We start from the raw sequence: 19,014 nt of genomic DNA on the forward strand, positions 1-19,014 counted from the left end.
GCCTCGGTTACAGGTTGGTGGAAGGATGCTTGCCAGACAGTCGATGCGAGGAAACGAAGAAACGACGGCGCCTGCAACGGTTGATGAATGAAAGTCAGACGGCTAGCACGGCAGAACGTACTGTGCCTGGTGCATGCACACAACCACGTCGATGACGAGAGGGCAGTGACATCAGGGAGCAATGGGACACGGCAAATTGCAAACAAGAGTCTTGTTAGTGCTTGACTTGGTTGGCTGGCTTGGTGAGGCCATCTCGGCGCAAGTCAGCACAGCCCCGCGGGAACCAAGCACCGTTTATTTTCTCCGAAGGGACCTTTTTTTTTCTTGTTTCGAGAAGCAGCCGCAAGGGGCGGGACGGGCGCCGCAGCGCAAGGGCAGCGAGACCAATGGGCGTCGGCGAGCTGACGAGTCGTCCGTGTCCAAGCCTCGCTGCATCCTTGCCGCTGTACGTAGACGCGGGCATCATCCGAGCCCCCCCTCCCAGGTCAAGTTCATGTTCGTTCATCTCTTGTCTCCCTTTCTCCCCTCCCCCTTGTCATGACCACATCTCGCTCGAGGAGACGGTCTCGGCCTCGACCGGCCCTTGGCCAATGCTGGTTAGGCGATTAACCGTAACTGTTGGGCATGCATCATGAGCCTCGAAGCCTCATGTTGAACCCAGCTCTTGGATGCTCCGCCTCGTCCGTGGCAGCCAACGAATATCTGCATCGCTCTCCTTCCACAGCCGCCGTCGCACCTCTGCTGCGTCCAATCGCCCCTGGCCCGGCAGTCTGGTCCTTGTCGCGTAGTCATGGATAAGTGAGACAACATGTGCCCCGTGCCAAGCGCTGCAACATCAATCCAGAAAGTCGCTCAAAATCTTGACCCGCGTCCGGGCCACCTCCGAGTCCCCGCCCGTCATCTCCATGATTTCAATCATCCGCGCTATCATTCACCAGTCAGCCTCTGTCTGTCGCCCTCGTCTCGCCCAACTCACTAATGTCCGCTCTCCCCCGCCCAAACAAGGGGTCGCGCGCCAGCAGCTCTTTGCCGCCCGGCTCCTTGGCCGCTTCGCGGAGCACGTTGCCAATGCACAGCGCCTCGAGAAACGCCCGGTGATTAAACACCCACCACACGCGCGCCTCCCACTCGAGCAGACTGTACAGCAGAAAGAAGGCGCTGATGGCGTCGTGCGCCGCCTCCAGCGTCCCCCTCACGTTGACCGGCACCTCGGGGCTCTCTGACGCGTGCACCAGCATCAGGTTGTGGAAGTAGTTGCTCGTCAGGAACAGCGTTTGCCGTATGATGCGCTTGTTGGTCGTCGCCAGCCGCGTCAGGCTGTAGGCGTCCCACGATCGAAACACGTCGGGAAACGACCGGTACACGGCTCGGAAGTCGGCCACCAGCTTCGACTTGTGCCTGGCCGTCCCGCAAATCGGAATGTCAAGCGACCGCGGCGAGCAAATCGTCTCCTGAACCAGGTTGGCCAGCATCCACGAGCCCCGGATGTAGGCCGTGTCGGTCGGGTCGCTGCTGGCAATCGAAGAGCTATCGTCCAACAAGTCGTCGACCGAGACATCCGTATGCGTCGCCGAAGGGGGTAGCGACAGCAGGACCGTCATGAATGTGTCCTGCAACAGCACTGCCTGCCACACCTTTCGCCTCTGCTGCTTCTCAAACGGGCTGGCGTTGGGCGTCACTGATCCATCACGATACCCATAGTCAGCACTCATTCCGGACCCCGCAGGCCGTCAGGACAGCAAGGCGTCGGGCGGGACCTTACCGATGTTGGGGTCGCGATGCAGGCCCATGGCGTACGCTTGTCGGGTCAGAATGCCGGCAAATGCCCAGCCGTCGGAGGCGTGGTTGTCGTTGATGAGAAAGTACGTCATGAGCACCATGGCTTGGATCGAGCGGAGAGAGGCCGTGCTCAGATACGACGACATGCGCAAGGCCTGGTTGCTGGCCGAGGCGTAGAACTCTGCCGTCTGCTTGCGCTCCGTGGCCGAAGTCGACGTGACGAACTGGGTGCCGAGTGCCAGCATGACAAAAATGAGGCCGATAAAGGCCGCGTCCGTCTCGTCCCTCTCCTGGGCTCCCAGCTGCCAAAAGTGCTCATAGTCGGCGTAGAAGGTCTGCCGGTGTATCATGGGGTATACCGGGTCGACGCACTCAAAGTAGCGGGCGAGCAGGATGTCGGCCTGAGTCTTGTCGGGGAGGACCGAGATGACCTCGGGCAGGCCCCCCTCGCAGGTCCAGTAGTTGGCAAAGGGATGCTCGGACCCGATGCCAAAGACGTTGCTGGCTGACGTGTCGGAGTAGGGGACGTGGGAGAGGAGGCCGATGGATAGGGCGACGGCGCCCCGCGACGAGGTATCATGGTCATCAATGGCGCCCCTGTCGGCGATGTTTGGGATGGCCGGCTTGCCATCTGAGGCGGCCTTTTTCTTTGGCGCTTTGGTCATACGCCGACCGTTGGCCGCGGACCTCGACGTCTCGCTGCCTGCCGTCAGTCAGGGGCCGCGACAGGGCGTTTCCGGGGCTTACTCGAGGAGGTTGGCAACATGCGCGTAGCGGCACTCAGTCTGTCGCTTGATGCCTGTGCATGTCTCAGTTAGAGCCAACGAGGGCGGGATAGGTGGCCAGGCAGACATACACGCGAGGCAATGGGGCCTTCCTCTGTCGCACTGGATGCAAGCCGTCAGCCGACGTGCCATGAAGGGATTGAAGACAAGCAATGACAGCAAGAAGCAGTGTCGTGTACATTTTAAACATGCTCACACCCAGGCCTCGGATTCAAAGCCAAGTCCAGGTGGGAGAGAGGGGGGGGGTCGCAGGCCAAGGTGCCGACGAGGCGAGGTGCTCATGCAGTGAAACAGGGCCGGGCAGATGTTTGATCAAGAAGCACGAGGACATCGGTCAACACCAACCTTGGTCTTCCTCTCGACGCACTCGTGGCACGACAGCGTCGGCTTGTTGCGCTTCTGCCGCTTGCGGGCGGGCTCGTCGTCGGCGGCGGCGGCATCGTGGCCGAGGTCTTGAAAGTCGTACTTCGCACCGTCGCGATGCGAGTCGGCGGGCGAGGCGGTGACAGCGGGCGACGGCGCCGTGGTCCCGGAGGCGGCTTGGCGGTGCGGTCGCGGATGCTGTTGCGGTTGCTGTTGCGGTTCCTGGTGCTGGTGCTGGTGCTGATGCTGGTGCCGAGACTGATGATTCTGGTGTTGGTAGTGACTGCGATGCAGCCGCGGCAGGTCCATCAGGTCTCCCCCCCGCCTCCCCTTGCTTTCCCTTCTCTTCTCTTCCCTTCCCGTCAGCTCGCACACAACGCGGGGCTTTCTGGTCGTCTAAACGACAGGACAGGCCAGGTGCGCCGGGATTGAGCAGCGATACCACGGCCGCGATGCGCTCGGGAATAAATGCCGTGGCGAGAGGCGTTGACGGCTTTGGGCGCTGGAAATAACGACGTGTCGGGGCTTGGAGGGGGAGCCTGGAGTGCGGAGAGGGGAGGGGAATTAGGTTAATAGGCAGCCTGGAACTAGTGGTATTACTATTATTATTCGCCGAGGGAATGGAAGGGAGATGAAAAGGGACGTTTAAGCGCTCGCCCCGCCAGACGCAGGCGAGAACGGCCTCGGGAAAAAGGAAAAAGGAAGACTGCACGAAATTTACAATATCCTTTACGCCGTACTGCCAGGGGAACACGCCACGGCTCGGTGGGACTTGGTCACAGCCCTTTGGCTGGTGCGAGCAGTTTTTGCTCACTAGTACTACCTCTAGGGGTCGCGGCATTCCAAACCCCTCCCTGGGTAGGTCCTCTCTGTACAGCACATGCTGGGCACATGCTGGGTACGGCGAGGGACTCGCAGATGCTGGCGCGAGCGGTATCGGGCCAGCGGATGCAGGCTTTGAAGATACTGCAACCACGATCCTGCACAAGTCCCCGCCAGGAGCCTCTTTCGCATGTCAAGCGTCACGAGCCGCGGTCACTCTCCGCTTCCCCGGGGCCATGTACATACATACGGTACAGGTTCATGCACAACAAGGTTGGAGGGGTTGACAATTGGCAAGTAAAACAAGGCTCGGTCCGCGTTAGTCAGTCATGGAATGCTGCTCCTCTTTTCCTTGTCTTGCCTCTGATTCGCGCTCCCTCGATTTCCTTCAGCGGCTACCGGCAATTGCACCTTGGCCGGCGATATCCGTCCGAGACTGCGCCGCATCGCCACCGCCAAGCACACGCTTCCTGCACGCGGCGTCTAGCCAGCCGCACTCAACCTACCGCCAAACGCCATGGCGCACCCGGCGGCATCTCCTCCGAGCCCCGAGATTCCCTTTTCCGTCAAACCCTGTCCTTGCCTTGCCGTTGCATAAGTCAAAAGGAGCGTGGGGGGCCGAATTGCCAAGCCACCCGGAGTCTAGGGTAGCCAGGAAGCTCGGCAGCGAATTGCTCTTTACATGCCTCACTCACTACCTACCTACAGGCAAAAGTCGAGATCCTCGTTTTCCGCATGGCACAATGAATGCTCCATCGACGTACAGCACTGTCCCCGGCATCGGCAACCGATGGCTTGCGGACCTTGTCGAGCCCATCTGTTAGTTGGCGTCCCCTCATGAATCATAGATCGGCCGTGGTGGGGCAGTTCGGCAACCTCATGTGGCGTCGCAACCTCGACAAAGCTGCTGCTTGCCAACCACACACATCCGGGGCCGCGCTCGCTCATGAGACTCCACCCCATTGTCGACCCACGTCCACGCCCGCTCGTTCGTCGCCTACGGCATCTCGTCATGGGCACCCCAGCGCTGTCCGAGGCTCCGTGGCGGTCCACCTTTCTGTCGCACGTCAGGCAGCAGGACTCTCCCGTCTTTGTCCTCAGCTCGCTCCACACTGCCGACCCGTCATCGTCGTCTCCGTCGGCCGCGCGCCGGGTGACGCCTCGGGCTCGCACCGTCGTCTTCCGCGGCATGTGGGCCGGTCTGCCTGTCAACCCCAAGAACCCAGCCGAGCTCAACCCAGACGTCTACCAGACCCACCTGCCCACCCTCACCACCGACGCCCGCATGGACAAGACGCCCGAGCTCATGGCCTTGTCGGCCTCTGCGGGCCAGTCCGGCGGGGGCGGGCCCGTCGAGGCCGTCTTCTGGGTCGCCGCCGTCCAGACCCAATGGCGCCTCCGCGGGCGTGCGTACGTCATCGGTCCGGACATTAATTCCGAGCGCGCCGCATCTGTGCGGGACGCCCTGACGCCGTACATGCGCGGCACGGGGGCCGTCGGGCCCTGGAGCTGGAGCAGGGAGCTGACAGCGCACTTTGGCAACCTGAGTCCGCTGATGAGAGGCTCCTTCAAGAACCCGCCCCCCGGGACGCCCCTCGGCCGGAAGCCTGGGCAGGAGCAAGGGCCGAGCCTGGGGCAAAAGGTGGACGACCTCGAGGACAGCGTGGCAAGGAGCAACTTTCGCGTCGTCGTTATCGTGCCCGACGAGGTGGAAAGGCTGGACCTGTCGGATCCGGAGAATGGCCGTCGCTGGAACTACAAGGCCAAAGACGGGACCGACGGCGCTGGGGCATGGGAGGTGACGGAGCTGTGGCCGTGAGGGCCTTGGCCATCGTGACCAAGGGGCCTGGGGGGCTGTCATGTACTCGGGATCGCCGTCTGCGCCATACGAAACATGGCGTGGTTCAACACTGACTTTGGCCAGACCGCTGCTGGCGCTGCTTCATATTCTGCATGTCCAGCCCATGCGCCCGAGGTGTCAAGATGGCGGGTTAGCTCTTGAGAGGGATGGGCCAACTAGCCGACCGGCCCTCTCTGCCCCAAGGCCCAGAAGGCTCCAGGAAGTCGTTGGTCTGACAGACTTTCCGCGGCATTGGACACGTTTTCGCAGTTGAGCCCCCCCCCCGGTCTTTGGAGGCCAAAAAGCCAAGCTTTCCGTATGGGCCGCAGTGCCACCTCGAGCCAGGCGCAGACTCCTGCTGTACAGTACAATATGTACGTGTGTCCCTGACGCGCGCGTCGCGCTTTGTACGTTGTACGTGCACGACGGGCTCCGGGTCGCGATTGGATACGTTGCGACTGGACGGGAAGCCCCCTCGAGCCCGGGTGCATGTGACGGGTCGGGAAAGGCAGACGGACACTGCATGTCCTGCAAACTAAGCGTCTTCCCCACAGAGGCGATGCAGGCGACGCACATGTGCGAAGACTGATGTGCGGATGCATGATGCTGGCCAATGAGTTGTGCGAGAATTGTTAGGGCCAGCACGACGAGCAGCGGTAATTAAAGAGCGGTCAGGCCGGGCCAGGGATGCCATGTGGACAGCACATGTGGCCAGACGGCGAGCTGTCGCTGTCAACTGTCATGGCCGACTTGGCACGTGCATGCTGCTGCGGGATCGAGAACTTGACACGCGTCTTTGCCCTGCCAACCTGCTGCTGGGCAGATGCAGGAAAAGGAGGCGGGAAAAAGCAGAGTCTAGGCCAGCGATAGGTCATCAGCGATCATCATCAAACCAGACTCGAGGGCTCAGCTCGGGCACCGGGAGTCAATGTATCGGTACCCGGACAAGGCGAAGTGTTGGAGGCAGCACACAAGTCGCGCAATAATTAAGCGAAGGAACGCGGCCTCGGCCTCAGGCGTCTTACCCCAAGGGGCAAGGCGCGGGGCGGGGAACCGGCCTGTGGGGAGCCGGACGGAGATCGCCTCGGCTCTCTTGCCTCTTGGCATGCTGTACTCCGTAGTCAGTAGGGGTCCACGCCTTTGTACATACTGTACGGGCTTTCGGGGAGTACACGCGGGAGTACACGCGGCGAGGCCCTGAAGGGAAGCTCCGTGCGCCTTGCAGGTCCATGGAGACTTCAGCGTTGGCTCAAGCTGCAAACTCGCAGTGTCAAGACGCCAATCTGCTTGGCGAGCCGACGTTGGGCTGCGCCGCATGTCAGCGAAAAAGAAATGAAGGCAACCGCGACGTTTGTCTGCTATGCATGCACCATCTGGCGCGACGAGTTTCCGGGCAAGACCGTCGGACGATGAGCCAATGCTTGGTGACGTGGACTCACGCAGCACATGAACGACGGGCATGCTGAGGCTCGTCGTCGCGGCACGCCCCGGGCTGTACTGTAGAAGAAAAGAAAAGCACAGCTTAGTTGTAGGTCGGACGGTTGGCCAAGGAATCGTCAAATTACCACCGGCTCAGGCAGCCACGGCGGTTTGTTTATTTTCGTACATCTGCTGCCAACGGCCGGAGGTGCTGCACCCAACACGTGTGTGCGTGCCTCTGCGCAACACGCTGTTACGGAGCATGTGCATGGCGGTGCTTGATGGCCGTTGCAAGTCCTGCAAGCCGGGCCACTGTCATTTGTCGAGGCCCGGCGAGCATTGGTCAGGAGGACAGAGCGTCCGTCTGGCAGACGATTGAGGCCGCAGAGGAGAACCATGGGCCCCCATGCTCACGGACGACATACTGTACAGTACGGTAATTACCTACCTACCTTACTTACATTATGAACACAGTACTACAGGTACCTTGCTACCTACCTGGATAAGTACAGTACCTCTGTGGACTGTCAAAAAATCTCCAGTCTCCGGCCTTTTTGTCGCCCCATGGATTGAGAAATCATGCCGTGTCTAAAACCTTATTCGCGCCAGTCTCTCCCCGGAGACGCGGGCAGATCAATCAAGCCTGCCGAGGATCGAGAAGAAGAAACGGCCAGAGACAAGGACGGATGGTGTCTTGGACGTGCCTTGTATCTCGTCGGGTAAGACGGGCCCGGGGCAGATGGCGCCAACAGCCCGAGCCCAGACTCTTCTGTACCTGTCTTTGGGTACCTGTCTTGGGTGCCTGTCTTGGGTTATCTACCGTACCTAGATAGGCACTTACCTGTCTTGGGTACCTGTCTTGGTGTCGAGGCTACCTACCTACCTACCTACCTAGGTAGGTATTCACAGGCTCACAGCACACTGTACAACCTGTACAACCGTCGTCAACCCACTCTCGCGAGACAGAACAGAGCTGCGGTTTGTTCTGATGGGTTTGATGCCACGTCGACGGACATCAAACGTGCCACGATGATGTGTAACACAGTATCCGCGGAGTAGGCCACGGACCATCCACACGCAACGTGCCTCTGCGTAAACCCGAAGCGAATGAAATGGGAAATGCCTGCATACTCGTGTCACCTCGAGCGTCTTATGCACCTCCACACCAACCACGACGCCGACATGAGCAGCTCCTACTACTAATCTCTCGCCCTCTGCAGACAACAAGACACGACTAATAAAGGCTCTGAGAAGATTATTAAACCTCCCCCCCCTCCTCCCTTAGCACGGCATCTCAAAAAGCCCCCCACCCGACCCCGCACAGCAACGACGAGCTGCTGCTACCCGACCCCGACCTCACCTCACCTCACCTTAGCCTCTCTTTCTCCCCAGCTCAAATCTCCTCCCTTTCCCCTCTGCACCCTCGGCGCTAATTAACGGGAGCCAGCCGCCGCCTCCTTTGGCCCCCGTCCATTCATCACCGATTCCTCTAGTCCTGCAATCGCCATCAAACCCCCCCACCTCGCCAACGGCCTTCGCACGACTCCTGCTTTGGCCCATCAACCGGCCCGGACACCGGCATCCTGCAGTAACCCGGCCTCCCCTTGTCCTTGACGAAGCCGGCCCTTGCCGTGCATACGCATCGCAGTCCCGTCACCCCTGCGAACCCGACTCGGCACCTGCTGGTCCTTTTCATTTGCCGCTGCATCCTCCCGCTGTCGCCTCCCATACAATTCTCGCCACGATACTCACTCGGGCCGCCACTGCGTGTGCCGAGACAGCAGCGTCGCTACCCATAAAGCAACCTCCGTCCGCTCATCCATCTCGCAAAGCGCCTAATTCGTTCCCATCCCGCGATTGCTCCCTGCCCGCCGCCTACCTTCTTATCCGCCGCTTTGACGTCTTGCTTCTCCATCCCCGCCCCTCGATGTCAGCCTCTCGGGTGCCGACCGCCTAAAGTCCCGCCCCCATCTCCTACCCAAGACGGCGCTCCTGGTGGAGGATGACTCTCGCGACATGGCCATGGACGCGCTCAAGAATCTCGTCAATAAGATCCCCGACTGGCTGAAGCGCCTCGATGACTTGAGCGGCCAGATCGACCGCCGCCAGGCCGAGCTAGCTGCCCTCAATCACGAACAACGGCCGTCGAGCACCGGCTCCAGGTCCCTGAGGAACAAGGGGTCTGCTGAGTCGCTCAAACCAAAAGACGACGGCCCTTTGCACACCGATTTCGATATTGCACCGCTGCCGGGCCGCGCTGAACACGCTCAACATGCCCACGAACCTGTCACCGTGCAGGCCGAGCAGGCGCTGCCGGTAAGCCCCGAGAGAGCGACCCGACTGGCGCTGCACAAAAAGGCACGAGATGCCGTCGTGGCCGCCCACTCGCGCGCCTTGGCCCAATCCAAGAGTAGGCGGAGGTCTACCTCGATTATCTCAGCCGAGGGTGCGCCCCCAACCTATCGCACGCGAAGCCTGATCATCGTGTATTACGACAGCTATGTCCAGGGATTCTTTGATGAATTGGTGAGATTTACCTCCTCCGGCAGAAACCTGCTGCGAAAGGCAAGAATGGCAGCCAAGGTGGCCCAGATCAAGCGCATGGCCGAGCTGGAAATGCAAGATGACGACAACGGCAGCGGCGACGACAAGACGGCCTCCGACTCGCTGCCATCCCTGAGGTACATGAGTACCCGCCGGCTGGGCGTCATGTCCGCAATCCGGAGGCCGGAGCTCGGCGGCGCGGGCGACGATCAACCCCCGGATATTTTTGAGTGCCTTGACAAGAGTCTCGAGTTTGTGCAGAGCACCTGTGAGCACGGCGCCCACCAATTTCTGAGAGAGGCCGACTGCAACGACGAGATCAAAAAGATCCAAGCAAGGATGACCGAGGTGTTGAAGGCGGCAGAAAAGGAGATGGAGCGCGTCCAACGCGAAGATCCAGAGCTGGCCAAGGAAACCGGGGACGTGGGCAGAGCCCGAGCTCGGCGTCCCATCAGCATCAGGAGGGAACTGGCTGTCGGACTGAAGGGTGACGCTGAGCCGGAGAAAGACCCCCACGCAACCTCGGAGGTGTCCCGGGCGGATCACAACAGGAACAACGTCGTTGAGGCCCTGAACCCGCCTGAAGTCGACACGAGCGAGGAGCCAGACGAAGGCATCGATGTGATGCTCCCGAAGCTTCAATACCGATCGACTCGGTATATGCGCACCCGAGCTGGCTGACTCTAGCGGTCTCCAAGGATATGAGCCAACAGTTTTCACGGCCATCATGGTCATCGTCGTCGCGACCAAAAAATCTTCATGATTCACAGTCAAGTCATCGAGGTGCGCGGCCGTCTATCAAACTTCTATCTGACTCAATTTTATCGGAAACTCTCGAGAAAACGAACACAGGAGGGCGTCCATTGCCGGGTTGAAGCATGGCTAGGCGAGCCGCGGGACAGAACAGCGTGGACTTGAGCCAGACACATGCCGGTAGCCCTGATTTAGGCTACTTGGTGCCTCGCATGTGCGGCGTGATGCGTTGACCACAGGACCGCAACTTGCGTGAAGTGCAGGCTGGGTTGAGACTGCTGGAGAAGGGACGAAAGCGAGCCAAGAAGAGCGCGAGGTCTTCTATTTACTAATTGCATAGCGACAAGGAAATTTGAGATTCAATCTATCTGAACGGCCAAGGGCACAATGCTTTTGATGACAGCGTTGACAAGGAAAGCATACCGGGAGGAGCATCGTGTATGCCTAATGCGGGCTGGGTCAGCTATAGGGGATAATATATATATATGTCTCTGGGCTACGTCAATATCATCTTGGATACTATAATAGGAGCAAGCAAATGGAGCGTGTATCGTCTTCGTTGATGGTTTGACAGGACCTGCTATCGCACTGTAAACGCATTACGAGGTACTTTGTACATTGAGCTCCGTACCCCTGTACATACCCGCAAATGTCAACCAATGGAAAGAGACGAGTCTAAGGGGCCACAGGGCCAATGGGGTCCCTCGACAGCCAGCCCACCACGTGCCGTCTAGGTACTTTGTTCTTGGTACAAGAGCCCATCGACAGCGACACCGTAGATGCCCTCGAATCAACCTCAAGGGCACTCTTCAAATCAACTCCCGGAGCCTCGAGGCCCACTCGCTCAACGCAGTCACGAACCCTAAGGCGAATCACCCCAGTTGTTGAGCCCCGCATATCGTGCTTCACGATGACGGAGGACGCCTCTCGGTCGGAGCCATAGCTGCCACTGCGAATGCGGCTTCCTGCGCCTTCGTCCACCAGCAGCAGCCATGGGCCAAGGATTCTCCCTCGCGACGCCGTCGGCCGGCTCGGCCGGCATAGACATCGCACAGCTCCAAGACGTTCAGTATGAGAGGAGCATCGGGAATGCGCGCTTCATGAAGAGCATCCGCGGCCGCCACGAAAACGGTGTTGTGCTCGTCAAGGTGCTCGTCAAGCCGTTTGCCGAGGTCAACCTCGAGGAATACAAGCAGCAGATCATCAGTGAGTGCTCGTTCCTACGTCCTCATCCCCGGTACACGTCATGCTAACGCGCTGTCAGAGCAGCGCAAGGCTCTGGCCGATGTTCCCAACGCTCTCGGCTTCCAGCGCATCGTCGAAACCGAGACCAACGGGTATCTCTTGCGCCAGTTTCAGTACAACTCCCTTTACGACCGGCTGAGCACTCGGCCGTTTCTAGAAGATATCGAGAAGAAGTGGCTTGCCTTTCAGCTGCTGTGCGCCCTGCGAGACTGCCACGCCCGAGACGTCTACCACGGCGACATCAAGGCCCAGAACGTCCTCGTCACGTCCTGGAACTGGCTATACCTGACAGACTTCTCGTCGCCCTACAAGCCAGTCCTCTTGCCCGACGATAACCCGGGCGATTTCTCATACTTCTTCGACACTTCGGGGAGGCGCACCTGCTACCTCGCCCCCGAACGCTTCTACGCCGCGGGCGAAGGCCCTCCACCCAGGGCTGAGATGACCTGGGCCATGGACATCTTCAGCGCAGGCTGTGTCATTGCGCAAATGTTCCTGGAGTCGGAACTCTTCAGCCTCGCTCAGCTGTACAAGTATCGCCGTGGCGAGTACGACCCAGTCATTACGCACCTGAGCGTTATCTCGGACAAGGACGTCAGGGACATGATTGCGCACATGATTCAGCTCGATCCCGAGAAGCGCTACTCGGCAGACCAGTACCTCGAGTTTTGGAAGGGAAAAGTGTTTCCGTCCTACTTTTACAACTTCCTGCATCAGTACATGGAGCTGATCACCGACCCCTCCTCGGGCATCAACCCCATGTCCGGGTCTCTGAAGAACATGGGCGAGTCTGATGACCGGATAGATCGCGTATATAACGATTTTGACAAAATATCCTACTTCCTCGGTTACCAGCCCGACAAGCGGTCTTCGGGACCGGCGCTGTCGCCCCCACGCCTCGGTCTTGGCCACTTTCCCGTCCGTCTGAGCATCGCCAGCCACGAGCTGTCCGTTTCTGCAGACCTTGAGCCCCCGGAGGACGACGGCACCCTCATCTTTCTTACCCTCATTGTTTCGTCCATACGCACAACGGCCCGGGCATCCTCGAGAGTCAGAGCCTGTGACGTCTTGTTGGCGTTCGCCGAGAGGTTAACCGACGAGGCCAAACTGGACAGGGTCCTACCGTATCTCATGACGCTATTGCGCTGGGAGGAGACAGACATTGTCGTTGTATCCGCCATCCGCACCATCACCCAGCTTCTGCAGCTTGTCCGCATGCCAACCCCCATCAATTCGCACGTTGTCGTCGAGTACGTGCTGCCACGGATGGAAATCGCGCTGGGGTCGAGGTCCCGCACTGCGAGCCCGCTGGTTCGAGCGACATATGCCTCGTGCTTAGGAAGCCTAGCCTCGACGGGCCAGCGTTTCCTTGAAATCGCCTCCAGCCTCAGGGCAGATGGCTCCATGCCCGTTGCGGACCCCGAGGTGGAGCCCGGGGCCGATGCCGAGGCAAACTTCGAAAGCGTCTTTGACAATGCCGGCAGAGAGCTGTTTGAAACTTTGGAAAGCCACACGAAGCAGCTCGTTGAGGACCCAGACGTCCACGTACGCCGTGCGTTTCTAGCATCAGTGCCAGAACTATGCATGTTCTTTCAGGAACACTCCAACGACATCCTGCTCACGCACCTCAACACCTACCTCAACGATCGCGACTGGACTTTAAAGTGCGCATTCTTCGACACCGTGGTTGGCATCGCGACCTTCATCGGGAGCACGAGCCTCGAGGAATTCATGCTCCCGCTCATGGTGCAAGCCCTGGCGGATGCCGAGGAGTTTGTGGTGCAAGCCGCGCTGCAATCTCTTGCCCAGCTCGCCGGCCTAGGCCTCTTATCGAGATCCAAAATATGGGAACTGACAGATCTCGTCGGCAGACTGACGATGCATCCCAACATATGGATACGAGAAGCCTCAGCACAGTTCTTATCCATGTCTGCCAAGTTCCTGGCCTCGTCGGACGTCAGGTGTATCTTGATGCCGCTGATGAAGCAGTTTCTTAGAGTGACGACACTTGCTGACTTGTCCGAATTGGCCATTCTAGACTGCCTCAAGAAGCCCCTCTCCCGCGCAGTGTTTGAACAGGCCATGACCTGGGCTACGCAGACGGATAGAGGAATGTTCTGGAAGTCGTTGTCAAGGGCTCGGTCCTTGACCCTCGGGTCATCTGGGGGACTGGCCGCTCGATCGTCTCAAGATGTGGACGCCAGTTCCTTGAGCAAAATCACTCGCAATGAAGAAGATGAGCAGTGGCTCGAGAAGCTGAGGAACCTTGGCCTGAAGCCCGAGGACGAACCGAAGCTCCTGGCTCTTCGAGAGTACATTTGGCGGATGAGCCGGACCAAGTCGCGAGACTCTGCGGCTGGAGAAGTGGGCATGCCGACTGGGCTCGTCTCTTTGAAGTCGCTCGGCGTCACACCACAGACAGTGTTCTTCAACGATGCGCCCCTCAGGGACTCGTCCCTTGAGCCGGATCTAGACTCACCCGTCGGTCCCTACACCATTGCAGACGCACTGCAGGACGCCTCAATGACGCTCGGTGACTCTGTCAGCAAGAGGAGGAGGGCGGCATTGAACAATCACATGAACAGGGTCCACAGCGTTGGTCCTCGGCCATCTCGGACTACGACACGTCTCTTGTCGCCAGAGGGCAGCGAAAGAGCTGGCTCGAGGCAGCCGAGGCGGGGTTCGTCAATCAACCGTGGTGGCGGCTCTGGCGATGATGATTTGGCCGTGCGCGACGACCCCTATTCGTCTAGGAGGAGTGTTCGACACCAGTCAAGCGCGCTGAGTCTCCTCGATCGCAAGGACGGCAACAAATCGATCGCGGAAACCGGTACCAGCGATGCCAATGCGTTTGGAGAAGTCGAAGGTCCGTTTGCCCAGGAAACACCCGCGTCCTCGGCTTCGGCACAGGAGAACGACGAGCCCAGGGCGGCTCCGAAGCAGTCGAGGCATAGCTACGAAGGGACAGATCCCAACATTCAAAGGATGCTGGATAGGATGTACATTGACAACTTCCCTCGCGACGTCCTGGAGTTTGGGCCCATGGTCCCACCCATCTCCGGCGGCAAATTCCGTGCTGTCAATGTCCAGCCGGGGGCATCCCAATGGAAGCCCAGAGGGCACCTCGTGGCGACATTTGCGGAGCACAAAGGCCCGATCAACAGGGTCGTCGCATCTCCAGACCACGCCTTCTTCATCACCGGCGGCAGCGATGGTACCGTCAGGGTATGGGACACGGCGAGACTGGAGCGCAACATCACGCATCGCTCCAGACAGACGCACAAGCACGCCGAGGGCGCTCGTGTTCTGAATGTGTGCTTTGTGGAAAACTCTCACTGTTTCGTCAGCTGCGCGAGCGACGGAAGTGTCCACGTCGTCAAAGTCGACACGGTCCCTGCGAGTGGTGTCGTTAGGTATGGCAAGCTGCTGTTGGTGCGAGAGTATCAGCTGCCACGGGATGAATTCGCAGTCTGGTGCGAGCACTTCAAGCATGACTCGGCGTCGGTCCTCCTCCTGGCCACCAATCGATCGCGGATCTTGGGCATCGACCTAAGAACGATGTCAGTGCTATACGAGCTCGAGAACCCGGTCCATCATGGGACCCCAACTTGCCTGTGCGTGGACAGGAAACGGAACTGGCTTTGCGTGGGAACCTCTCATGGTGTGGTTGACCTCTGGGATCTACGGTTTAAGATGAGGCTGAAGGGTTGGGGTATCCCAGGCAAGACGTCCATCTATCGGATGTGCATCCATCCGACCAAGGGCCGTGGCAAGTGGATATGTGTGTCTGGCGGGACGGGGCAAGGGGAGATTACCGTCTGGGATCTCGAAAAGACGACTTGCCGAGAAATCTATCGCGCCGGCGGAACCAAGGACGGGCCGAAGACATACAGCCCCTGGGACGTGGACGAGGACAGGCCAGAGGGCATGCTTGCCCGCTTTGCCACGAACCTCGAAAACAGCGACGCGGCCAACGCAGATCGGGGCGTGCGCGCCATGGTGGTGGGGACCGGGGCTGCGGAGGACTCTCGCGACGTGCGTCACGCATACATGGCAACGGGAGGCTCAGACAAGAAGCTGCGGTTCTGGGACATTGGGCGGATCGAGAACTCGGGCGTCTACAGCGGACTGCAGCCCGACGAGCCTTCGCCGACCTACGTGGCCAGTCACCCGACGACGGGCGTCACCCTCAACGCGGAAAAGGCTTCGCGTCACGCGGGCTCGGGAGGAGGAAATGATGGTGGCGGCAGCACTGGGGGTAAGGGCAAGAGCACGGCAATCGGACGGCCGCCGCGGTCGACTGTCATTTCCATGATGCAGCAGCAGCTTCTGCAGTCGCATCTGGACGCGGTGCTCGACCTGGTGATTCTGGAGCATCCGTACACCATGAGCGTGTCGGTGGACCGCTCTGGCGTCGTGTTTGTATTCCAGTAAAGCGCTGCGGGGGTGTGAGCACCTTTAGTCTAAGCAGAGAAGAGTGCATCATAGTATCACATTGATTTGCGCGGCGGAATAAACCTCGCGAGGCCCAGAGCCTTGAACGGCGACTTGTTAGAGTATTAACTGAACTTCGTATAATTAGGCACATACGTTCAGTACCTGGTTATCGTCGTGGCTGACGATTTAGTGGGTCTGGCCATGTGGCGCGCGACTCCGGTGACAGCTGTGGCTCAGCTGCGAACTCGATCCAAAACTTCGCTTCTGCCTCGCCCAGTATATCAGCCTCGTCGCCCTGCAAACAAAACCATCAGCCCCCCACCGACTTGAATGACCGCACGGGCACGAGGACAAGCCGGGCTTGACTTTTACTCGCCGACTGCAAGAGAAGACCACGAATCGAGGCCTTGCCCCCTATACCCACTCCCCCCTACGACGAGCAGAGAAGAGGCACCGCGGCTTGACCACCACGGCTGGGCGAAGATTCGCCGCCATGAGGCTCACCGCGGAGCTCCTGCATGAGTCCCTTTCCTACCTGAATCCGCTCAAGGAGCGCGAGCTCGATCTCCGAGGTGCGTTTGAAAAGAGCAGATGCTACACAATTTGATCGTCAAAAGAGCTAGAGTTGATACCAGCGTCTTCGTTATCTGCGGGCCAACAGGACAGCGAATCCCTACCATTGAGAACCTTGCTGTCGCAGGCGTGAGTACACTCTGATCCTGGACTGGCGGCAGACCGCGCTTCATCAGTCGCTGACCCAGAGACTCGAGCTTGAAGCCTCACGATGCAATCGACTTCACCGACAACGATATCCAGGTACTGGGCAACTTCCCGCTCTCACCCCGCATAAACACGCTCCTGGTTGCGCGCAACCGCGTCGTCAGCATCCACCAGAGCCTGCCCAGCGCGATCCCCAACCTGAAGAACCTGGTGCTGGCGTCCAACAACCTGGCCGAGCTGGCGGATCTGGACGTGCTGGGCATGTTCCCGCGCCTCATCCACCTTGTCCTCGTAGACAACCCCGTCACAAAGAAGGAGGTGAGCGAACACGGCGGCCCCCAAATCTAAAGAGAGAGTAGAAAGAAAGCCTGCAGAGTGGCTCGGATGCTGACGGTGAATGCGGTGAAGCACTACCGCTACTGGGTCTTGTGGCGATGTCCCTCGGTGCGGTTTCTCGACTACGAAAAGGTCAAGCAGGTGGAGAGGGAGAAGGGCCGAGAGCTTTTTGGCACGGCGGAAGAGCCGACAGTCTTGACTACCGAGGCAAGTTTCTTCTCGGTTCTGACGAAGCCAAAGGAGCGTCTGTTCACTGACGCCCCAACGCAGATCCTGGGCAGAAAGACCAAGTCCTTTGAGATGTCAGCCAACGGCTCTGCGGAGCCCTCGAAACAGCTGCGGATGAAGCTCACAGACGAGGAGAAGCAGCGGCTCAGGGATAAGATCAAGCAGGCGACAAGCCTGAAGGAGATTATTGCGCTGGAAAAGGAGCTGAACGAGGGAAGACTGCCGTCCGGGCTCGACCAGGATGCCATGGAGGAGTAGAGGTGCTTTGCCACGGTGGAGCTTGACAGAGGGGTTGCCACGCAAAAAGTGGCTGGATCTTTTTGTCAAGGACTCTTCTCTACATAAAGATGTTGATCCAGAGGATCCAAGTTGTCTGGCCGCTGCGCCTGCTCTAGGCGATACAGGATGAGACTACCAATTCCAACGTGCGTGCCACTCTCTCTCTCTCTCCCGTTTCATGTACTCTTGAACCCCCTCCGGCGCATCCCGCCATGTCCTGGCGAGGGCCGGCCGCTAGCCCGACATGTTCACGTCGGGATCGCCGGAGGGACCAACGCGCTCGGCCTGCCTCATCTCGAGCTCGAGCTGATTGCTTGGGCCATCGTCCCCGTCGTCGGCGTGGTGCGGGACCCTCAAGGCAGAGGCCTCGCCGTTGACGATGGGAGCGTCGGCAGCCGTGGCGGCGGCGGCGCCGTTAACCAAGGGAGCGGCGGCGGCGGCGGCGCGGGACGAGGCGGGCAGCAACTCGTCGATGGGCTTCTCGCCACGGAGGCGGGCCTGGGTTTCCCTCGCCGTGGCCTTGATCTTCCTAAAGGGGACAGTTTTGGGGATGATGTCTTCGAGGAACTCGAGGTTGTCCTGGTGTGAGACGGCGGTTGCTGGTGAAGGGCAATGTCCGTTAGGATCGAGCGGCGGGAGCAGGGACTATAGACAAGAGGTAGGAGAGGTGCAAGGGGAAGGAGAGGGCACACACCAACGTCTTTGTATTGGATGTTGCGCCGCGGCTTTCGTTCTAGCTTTGCCTGCGTGTGTGCTGCGTCGGAGATATGTTGAATAAACATTTCCTGTAGTGCTTAGGAGTTAGATGGGGGAAAGGGGCCAGAGGAAGAGGAATAGACGACGCGAAAAGGCATGCTGACTGGGCATTACTGACGGTAGCGCATGTGATGATGAAGGCGGCGTTGTTGGAGCACATGGCGATGTCGGAGTCTTGGCTGATGATCTTCTTGACCCTCGACACTAGAGGGCAAGAAAGACAAGAGTCAAAATGAGATACACGTGGAGAAGCGGGCAGAAGAAGACTCACACGGGAGCTGGGTGTGTCCTGTCGGCTCCATTCGCGGAGGGATGGCGGACGTGTTGTACGGCATGATGGCGATGGGCTAGAGGCCGCCGGGCGGGAGAGGAAAGGACGCGGCCCTCTTCAAAATGAGGCCTAGGTGAAGAAGAAAGGGGGAGGCCGGCGTCAGTGACTGGTCTGCAGGCGAAGAGTAAGGGTGAGGGTGGAATCAGAGGCTACGGTTCGTGAAGGCGGCGAGCGGTGAAATGCGGGTCGGGCTTGGTTGGAGATGCGGGAGGAACGGTGGCTCGCTGGCGAATCTCTTGAGCAGTGAGGATCTCAAGACAAGATGGGTTGGGGGGCGATGCTTTGCCGAGTTGAGCGTCGGGATGCGCCGCGGATATCGCCTTGTTGTTCTGACAAGTGAGCGAAGAGCAAGAGGGGCCAAAATATAAGAAGGTGGC

At 59.4% G+C, this 19,014-nt stretch overlaps 6 protein-coding genes across 6 annotated transcripts; 4 read left to right on the forward strand and 2 right to left on the reverse strand.

The window, feature by feature from the left end:
• Positions 1 to 835: 835 nt before the first annotated feature.
• On the reverse strand, positions 836 to 3,236 carry HRG_04967 (fungal specific transcription factor domain-containing protein; the record flags this gene model as incomplete). The annotated part of the gene is made up of 6 exons (XM_044863438.1): positions 836 to 924; positions 977 to 1,678; positions 1,763 to 2,478; positions 2,527 to 2,578; positions 2,636 to 2,666; positions 2,910 to 3,236. The coding sequence occupies 6 exons, from the start codon at positions 3,234 to 3,236 to the stop codon at positions 836 to 838; spliced, it is 1,917 nt and encodes a 638-aa protein (XP_044722052.1).
• A 1,459-nt stretch (positions 3,237 to 4,695) lies between these two features.
• On the forward strand, positions 4,696 to 5,568 carry HRG_04968 (pyridoxamine 5'-phosphate oxidase domain-containing protein; the record flags this gene model as incomplete). Its single annotated transcript, XM_044863439.1, has 1 exon — positions 4,696 to 5,568. One exon carries the CDS (start codon positions 4,696 to 4,698, stop codon positions 5,566 to 5,568), a length of 873 nt encoding a protein of 290 aa, XP_044722053.1.
• A 3,456-nt stretch (positions 5,569 to 9,024) lies between these two features.
• Positions 9,025 to 10,233, forward strand: HRG_04969 (uncharacterized protein; the record flags this gene model as incomplete). The annotated part of the gene is made up of 1 exon (XM_044863440.1): positions 9,025 to 10,233. One exon carries the CDS (start codon positions 9,025 to 9,027, stop codon positions 10,231 to 10,233), a length of 1,209 nt encoding a protein of 402 aa, XP_044722054.1.
• Positions 10,234 to 11,297: 1,064 nt separating this feature from the next.
• On the forward strand, positions 11,298 to 15,984 carry HRG_04970 (kinase; the record flags this gene model as incomplete). The annotated part of the gene is made up of 5 exons (XM_044863441.1): positions 11,298 to 11,511; positions 11,570 to 11,653; positions 11,708 to 13,673; positions 13,755 to 14,595; positions 14,641 to 15,984. 5 exons carry the CDS (start codon positions 11,298 to 11,300, stop codon positions 15,982 to 15,984), a joined length of 4,449 nt encoding a protein of 1,482 aa, XP_044722055.1.
• Positions 15,985 to 16,480: 496 nt separating this feature from the next.
• On the forward strand, positions 16,481 to 17,529 carry HRG_04971 (leucine-rich repeat domain-containing protein; the record flags this gene model as incomplete). Its single annotated transcript, XM_044863442.1, has 5 exons — positions 16,481 to 16,559; positions 16,649 to 16,689; positions 16,765 to 17,025; positions 17,116 to 17,250; positions 17,314 to 17,529. The coding sequence occupies 5 exons, from the start codon at positions 16,481 to 16,483 to the stop codon at positions 17,527 to 17,529; spliced, it is 732 nt and encodes a 243-aa protein (XP_044722056.1).
• A 255-nt stretch (positions 17,530 to 17,784) lies between these two features.
• On the reverse strand, positions 17,785 to 18,641 carry HRG_04972 (histone-like transcription factor (CBF/NF-Y) and archaeal histone domain-containing protein; the record flags this gene model as incomplete). The annotated part of the gene is made up of 4 exons (XM_044863443.1): positions 17,785 to 18,149; positions 18,245 to 18,335; positions 18,425 to 18,510; positions 18,578 to 18,641. The coding sequence occupies 4 exons, from the start codon at positions 18,639 to 18,641 to the stop codon at positions 17,785 to 17,787; spliced, it is 606 nt and encodes a 201-aa protein (XP_044722057.1).
• Positions 18,642 to 19,014: the final 373 nt, after the last annotated feature.

Source organism: Hirsutella rhossiliensis, assembly GCF_020360975.1.
Source record: "Hirsutella rhossiliensis strain HR02 chromosome Unknown scaffold00004, whole genome shotgun sequence".
Taxonomy (NCBI): domain Eukaryota; kingdom Fungi; phylum Ascomycota; class Sordariomycetes; order Hypocreales; family Ophiocordycipitaceae; genus Hirsutella; species Hirsutella rhossiliensis.